The sequence below is a fragment of the Geotrypetes seraphini genome, chromosome 9, assembly GCF_902459505.1.
Source record: "Geotrypetes seraphini chromosome 9, aGeoSer1.1, whole genome shotgun sequence".
NCBI lineage: Eukaryota > Metazoa > Chordata > Amphibia > Gymnophiona > Dermophiidae > Geotrypetes > Geotrypetes seraphini.
The window spans coordinates 107,102,473-107,110,129 of record NC_047092.1 but is presented as its reverse complement, the minus strand read 5'-3'; the positions used below and the strand labels follow the sequence as shown (position 1 = coordinate 107,110,129).

At 48.3% G+C, this 7,657-nt stretch overlaps 1 protein-coding gene across 1 annotated transcript; it reads left to right on the top strand.

Moving 5' to 3' along the window:
• The first annotated feature begins 4,021 nt into the window (after positions 1-4,021).
• LOC117366422 (putative nuclease HARBI1) lies at positions 4,022-5,010 on the top strand. Its single transcript, XM_033957761.1, has 2 exons — positions 4,022-4,493; positions 4,613-5,010. The coding sequence occupies exons 1-2, from the start codon at positions 4,022-4,024 to the stop codon at positions 5,008-5,010; spliced, it is 870 nt and encodes a 289-aa protein (XP_033813652.1).
• The last annotated feature ends 2,647 nt before the right edge of the window (positions 5,011-7,657 follow it).

Here is a 7,657-nt window from a genome sequence, read left to right as displayed (position 1 = left end):
CATAGGTTGACGTCCTCCCACTCTCAATTATGTGCGGTAGCCCAGCTGTATAAATAACTCCGTTTTAAAACATTCGTGGCTCCGTGTCATGTCATGAATTAGCTCCTGTTAGTTGGTAAGTTAAATAATTCTCTACTCTTCTGGGGGAGCCGGTGGGGTTTAAAGTTTGTAAACTATCAATGAAGTGAGGTTATCTAGTTGAATGATTTGTCTAGAATTGTTGGAAAATCAGGCCATAGAGAAATTGAAACAGTTGTTGTTTGTTTTAGTATCCCTCGACCCTGAAGATAGTTTCTCTGTATGAAACATGCATGTCGAGAGGGGTGAAGATTGAAGAGCATCACTATAAGCTACAGCTAAGTGATGTATTGCTGGTTTTAAAAAAAATGACTTTTAATACAAAAATAAAAAATAAAATTTAAATAAAATTTGATTGAATAAAGTTGGACTGACGAAGAGTTAAACAGCCTGGGGTTTGTACCCTATAGGTAGTCTGAAGGTCCATATAAAAGTATATAAGCTGTATTACAACATTCTGTGTAAACTTAGACTTACTTATTATCAATATCTGAGCCTATAACAATTGAGACAATCTGATTTTCATTTGTGAATTCAACTTTAGACATTTTACGGAAGATGCACAAAAATCCAAGTACTAAACATTTCCCATTTTCAAAACTGCAAAACATCTTATTTTTTGTTTGTGCTCTGTGCATCTATCTTTTCAAGCCATTAAAAAAAACAACAAAAAAAACCCTACATAAATGAAAAATCCACAGAACAAGCCATTGGGGTATAGAAGAGGCCAGAGTTTGTACTAGACTGATCACACAGACATCCCAGCAGAGCAGTGGGTCACCATAGGAGGCACTGTAGTAAACTTCACATAAAAGGTCCCAGGTACACATCTCACCATAACCCCTTTATGGTGTATGGTGAGCCCTCCAAAACCCACCCAAAACCTACTAGACCCAACTATATACCATACCAATAGTCATTATGCCTGAGGGTGACACTTCACATGTGGGATTTAGGTAGAGTATGGAATACTCACAGATTCCCACATATCCCACTCTAAGTACTACCATAAGTGTAGTACTTAGAGTGGGATATGGGCCTGAGACCCATCTCTGTGGTTGACTACACTGCCCGCCAGGCTACTCCAGGAACCTGCTTGCTACTCTTCTAGGACTAGCCATAACATCTGAAGCTGTCATACAGACAGGTATGAAGCTGTCATACAGACAGGTATGTTATGTTTAGTGTCAAGCTTACTGTACATCCAGTGGTCATCTAGTCAGTTTGGCCACCTTTTTGGCACTTATTCATTATTAAAACAGGTCTAGGCCCAGACATCTAATTTATTTATTTATTTATTCAATTTTCTATACCGTTCTCCCAAGGACCTCAGAACGGTTTACATTAATTTATTCAGGTACTCAAGCATTTTTCCCTATCTGTCCCGGCAGCTCACAATCTATCTAATGTACCTGGGGCAATGGGGGGATTAAGTGACTTGCCCAGGGTCACAAGGAGCAGCGTCGGTTTGAACCCACAACCTCAGGGTGCTGAGGCTGTAGCTTTAACCACTGCCTTAGACATATTCTTAAATGTTTGATTATGGTAGAAAAACGTCCAAGTCATAAGTCTGTCCTAGTCCTGCCCACACCATACCTCCTATGGGAGGGGCCTTAAGTAACCTGACCAAGCAGAGCCTTAGACCTTTCCTTGGTGCATCCCTGGATGCACTGGAGAGGGGAAGGCCCGCCATTTTGAAAAGGTAGGCCTGCTAGTCAGAGATAGGAGGCGTCCCTCTGGCTGGCCTTCAAAAACAAGGTAAGAGGGGTGGAGGTCATCAGGAGTATGATGGTGGCAGTGGGAGTGACATTGTCCTGCTGGCAGGAGGGTGTCAGGGGGTTGCTTGGAGGCAGGAGGGAGTGGGCATCTTTCCCGCTGCCGGGGGGTGTTACTTGTTTGCAGGAGGGAGTAAGCATCCCTCCCACCACCAGAGGGGTGTAGGGGGGTTGCTTGGTGGCAGGAGGAAGTGGGCATCTTTCCTGCTGCCAGGGGGTATTGCTTAATGGCAGTGGTGGGAGGGAGTGGGTATCCCTCCCACTGCTAGGGGGGTTGCATGATGGCAGCAACATTTTCTGGCAGGTCTGAGCTGTCAAGCCTTACTTTTCTGTTAGTGCCTGAGCCAATCTGAGTTAGTGCCTGAGCAGAATTTTGTGAGGAACATCTTCGGTTTTTGTGGCAGGCAACCATTAGGACACCTCTCTTGGACATGGCACTTCCTGCCGCCAGTGCCGTCTGTGGTCTGCAGTTCATGTCATTCAGAGAGTAGATCGTGGAAGACTGAAGAAGAGAGTCTGTTTGGAGTTGGGTGATGGCAGTGCTTGGTGGGTCCTGTGGGGCTTTCTGCTGTTCGGCATTGAGCTGCGATATGTGTTCTGTTCATGGTTCTCCGGGTGCCTGAACTTCACAAACAGCATTGGCCAGTCATTTTCAGCATGCATCTTCATTTTATGGTGGAATTGTGCATGCCACCATCTGCAGTTGGGGTAATGAAGATGGACTGCAGTGCTTTACAGTATCATTGTAAATGCACTGCCCCCATTATGTGTCTGGCCAAATTGGGAATGAACAGTATATCAAGAATGAAGGTTCATATTGGTGTCACGTTCAGAATTCTTTCTAACAGGCTTGTTTCTCAATGTGGAAAGTCATTATCTTCAGGCCCTTGAATGTGAAGTGTCTTTTGGCATGTCTGGCAGTATCTCTTCACTCCTCAATAAACAAGGTTGATATAAAAGGGGGGGGGGAATCTCCCTACTCAGCAGAACGCTGGCAGGTTGCACATCTCGTGCTCTACTATACTATATGATTTTAGCCAACTCAGATCAGAAGTGTTAAATAAAGAGGCTATCTGCAACTTTATCTAATCTAATTTAGACTCAATCACCGGTGACTCTCTTTCTATGCCGTGCAGTCCATGCAGGCTTTGTCAAATTGTGAGATTGGCATTTCCAAGGATATAAAAGTCCTGCTCCTTTGCTGCGGAAAGTGAGGATTTTCTGGTCACCCAGATCTACCATGAAGTTGGTACTCTTAGCAGCTTGCTTTACTACTTAACTATTTAATTACCTATTTACTGCTCAATTACTTCTTGTGAGGAGAAAGGTTCAAGATGATTGCTTCAGAGTGTGACATTGCCCGGGTTTGCTGCTATGTCCTACGCCACAAAACGTCCAATGTAAGTCGTACAAAATGGGGGCGTTCCGGGGCCGTTCCGATGGTAGGTTTAGGCCCCAAATGTACAAATACGATAACCAAAGGTAAATCAGTTTGCTCTGTGCGTTCAAAGTAGCGTTTTGACTTAGACCTGCTTTCACAATGTCTAAGCTGTTCCTGAGTGTGTGCCGGCCTGTGTACAGGTAAGGAAAGGGTGTGTAATATCGTGTGTGTGTACCCTCTCACTCTGACCATCTCTAACTCAACCTTCCCACTTATGTTGTCACTGCTGTGTGTCTCCCCACGTTTCATTCACCTCTGCAAACACCCCTTTCTCATCCCGCCTACCTCCTATCACCATCACCAGCTCTTTCTATTACATCTAGTACAGCTTACCCATGCACTGTGGTCTCTATCGTGTGGCATGAGTGAGTGTTCTCTTTTACCACCTGCCTCAATCCCTGGGGGGAGGGGGGTGTCAGGGGACTGCTTGGCTGGGGCCTGTTTAGACTGTAATGAGCTCTGCTTTCTTTGCCAGGTGCCTTCTTTGTGGGCCATGGAAGGGGTCAATGTGCTGGTTGCTGTTGAACTCCTTCTGCAGGAGGAGGTGGAGAATGACAGGCCCCAACATCGAGTTCACCATAGGAGGCTGTTTAGGCCTCGCTCCAGCTTCCTTGAGCTCACCGACCAGCAGTGTGTGGAGCGATACTGATTCAACAAGGCCATCATCCAGGATCTCTGCCTCCAATTGCAGCCCTTGCTACAGGCCCGCACTCGCTGTAATTACCCAATGCCAGTGCATTTAAAAGTAACAACAGTCCTTGCTTTCCTGGCAACTGGGAGCTTCCAGTCTGTATTGGCATCCAGCAATGGGCTCACTCAACCTGCCATTTCCAACTGCCTCACCCAATTTTTTAATGCCTTCCTAACCCACACCCGTGACTACATCTCCCTCCCCACCACTCCCCAGGCCCTACAGGACAGTATGAGGCAGTTCTACAATGTGGCACAATTCCTCTCCGTCATCGGAGTGGTAAACTGTACTCATGTTGCCCTCAGACCCCCTCGGGCAGATGAGGCCAGTTACCGGAATAGGAAAGTGTTCCACTCCATGAACATGCAGGTGGTGTGCAATGCCCAGGGAGAAATCCTGGATGTGTGTGCCAGATACCCTGGCTCCACACACGATGCCTACATAGTGCAGCATTGTGGCCTCCACAGGAGAGCAACCCAGGGGCACTTCAATGGCGCTTGGTGTCTTGGTAAGCACCTCAGGGACACAGCTACCCCGTTCCTCCCCCATCCCAACACTCTCTTCCTGCACCTGAAAATCACTTCCACTCATCATTGTTCTCTCTCTCTGTTTCTCTATGTCTCATAGGTTATAGGGGGTATCCTCAGCGAGTCTGGCTGATGACTCCGATTGTCCACCCTCACACTGCAGCTGAGGAGGAATACAACCGGTGTCACAGAGCCACCAGGAGCATCATCGAAAGAACATTTGGGCAGTTAAAAAACTGCTTTAGATGCCTGGATCACTCGGGGGGCCAGCTGCTATACAGGCCTGAGAAGGTGGCTCAGATCTTCGTGGCATGCTGCATGTTGCATAGCCTTGCAGTACGCAAACACCAGCCATTGCCGGATCCCCCACAGCAACAACTGCAGCAGCCACCTGATGGCGATGATGACGACTTTACCCCACAGCACAGAGCTGAGCACAGTGCCAGCCAGGAAGGGTTCAATGCCAGGCACCGTCTAATACAGACCCACTTCCTGTGAAATGGACGCTGTACCCTAGCCACCTGACACTATATCAGTCCAGTGCCATTTAACTGGACTGCACAACTAACCCAGGCTAATGTCAGGTTCAGTGTAGATAAGCTGAAGTTTGTAAACAGCAAGGACAACAGGTTCTTTTAAAGAAACACCTGTATTTTCCCACATTGTGTGCAAACCACCACCCTTATATACACACATCCTCACCAACCCCACCCCCCCCCACATACACGACCAACACCAGCCCCTTACCTACCTCCCCGTCCCCTTCCCTCACCCACGTGGTCTCCCACGGCCCCTGACAGCCCTCCCAGCTCCACCTCTAGGTACAGATGAAGCTTCTGGACCAACTGGGGCAACATCAGTGTCTGAGCTGCCACTATCACTGCTGGAGTCAGTGTTCTGCTGCCCAAAAGCTGGCCATGTAACCTGAGTGGAGGAAGGCAGGCGTGGAACAGGCCCCAACAGCTGGGGGTGTTTTCTTTTCTGTGTGGCTTTGTGTGCTGTCGCCACTGAGCCAGTGGTGGAGGGTGGTGCAGGCACCTGATCAGCGTGCTGGTTTGTGGAGGGAGGATGGTTTGTAGCTCTCGGCTCACTCTGGAGGCCTTCCAGCTTTCCAACGATGGCAGTGTTGGCATGCAAAAGCTGCCTCAGCAGTTCATTCGTCTCCCGTTGGGCCTCCACTGACTGCTGTTTTACCACCAGTGACTGCTGTCTTGCCTCCAGTGACTGCTGTCTTGCCTCCACACCCTCTCTCAGCAGCTGGAGCTTCTGCTGCCGATATCCCTCCAGGGTCAGATTGTGGCCCAGTAGCCTCTGGGCCAGTCTCAGCAGGTGGCGACGCTGGCGACTGGGTGCCCTCCAGTGGCCAGGCTGTGTGGCCTCACTGCCCTCCTCGGTATCGGCAGCCACATTGGAAAACTGCTCAGGCGGTGAGAGAATTGGCAGCTCCTCATCCCCATTGGCAGGCTCCTGGGCTTGGGTGTCCTGGGACTCGTCTGGCCCCTGCTGGCTGAGTGTTGCAGCTGTGTCATCCTGCTGTCCCAGCACAGTCAGTGTGTCGATGCCACTGCATCCGGCCTGATCCTCGTCAGAGCTGGCATCTACATATGGATGTCACAGCATACCACAGGTAACATGCATCCCAAAGGTGTGTGACCACATACCCAGCTACCATAGGGCGGTGTGTTGGTGACATAATGAAGGGGGTGAAATCAGTGTATATGCAGACACCTAGGCCACATTTCTTGGTACGTTTAAATTTAGAGGGCCGGGATACGTCTACATCAGCACGCACTTCCGTCTCCTTTCTGTTCGGAGGTACTATCTACTGATGCTATCCGAACTCGTTTGCTGCATGTTACAGATTACATGGTCTGCCTTTTCAAGCCTGTGACTGTATTCAGGTACGCAAGTATTCCTGCTTCACTTATGATGTTTTCATTGCTTTTAGATATGTCTGGGGCTCACGTTGCTGGTCACCCTCTGGAAAGGCTGTTTGAAACAGCGTTTAGACGAACGGGGGGAAGAAGCAATCTGTATAGGGGCCATAACAGGGTAAGGGCAACGACTGTGTGAGCTTCCTAGAACACACCTCTTCAATCTCCCCATCCCCCATCCCTGCCTAGAGGGGGGCTCCTTATCCCACATGCTACCCCCTTCATTCAATGATTGCTTTACCTTACCCCCCTCCCCTGGGATTCATGCCTTACACACCCTTGATCCTGCCCACAGGTGTATGTGGTGGCTCAGCTGTTACAGCTTTTTGGTGTCATTGGGAGGGAGGGGGGGAATACCCTCTCAGTTGACACTGGTCTGCTTCCTAGTGCCTCACCATGCACATGTGTAGCTCTTATGGCGCCTAACTGATTGCATATGATCGGTGCAGGTCAGTGACATGACATCAAGGGATCACACATGACATTTTGTTCTGTTTTTTGTCATCAAGATTCAAATATAACTGCATACACCTTTGCTGAGGTAGACATGAATGGTAGAACACCTGGTCACAAAAGACTGTCATAGAACAATCGTCATTCAAATATGTATGCTTTATGAGAAAATACAATATCATCATACTTATGCTAACAACATGGCACATGCTTAACACTGCTCCAACCTGTGCAAAGTAAGCGAGCAGTTCTGAGCCTCACATACTTTTTCATTTGTAAAGGTCAGCAAAATCTGTGAGGGCTGTCCTGCTGCTGCAGCCTCTGTCTCCAGAGATTGTGGCTTCTAATCTCAATGCTGCTCCCTGTACCCCTGGCCTGGTTACATCATCATCCATTGGCCCATAGGTTAGAGAAGATATTTGTGACCTCAGATATACAGCCTAGCATTCCCACGTTTTAAGTGTCAATCTTTAGGGCCTCCTCACCACATCCCATCTGATGGCAGGGACATTTAATTTCATTGCATACCTGTTTTGCACTGATATGGGGAAGGTACCCTTTATTGCGTACAACACTGACCCACCATATGCATGTCTTCCTACCCTAGTCATGGGATTGGAACACACCTTCAGTGCAACTATTGTACACCTTAACCATCACTGTACAGTTTGCATCTGTACATCACATCTCAACACTTGCAATCATTGGCAGAGAATATGGTGACAGCATTGTAGCCGACAGCCAGTAACATCAAGTAG

Coding starts and splice junctions, on each gene's coding strand:
- LOC117366422 (XM_033957761.1), top strand. CDS start 4,022: ATGCCAGTGCATTTAAAAGTAACAACAGTCCTTGCTTTCCTGGCAACT. Junction 4,494..4,612: donor CAATGGCGCTTGGTGTCTTG/GTAAGCACCTCA, acceptor TATGTCTCATAG/GTTATAGGGGGTATCCTCAG.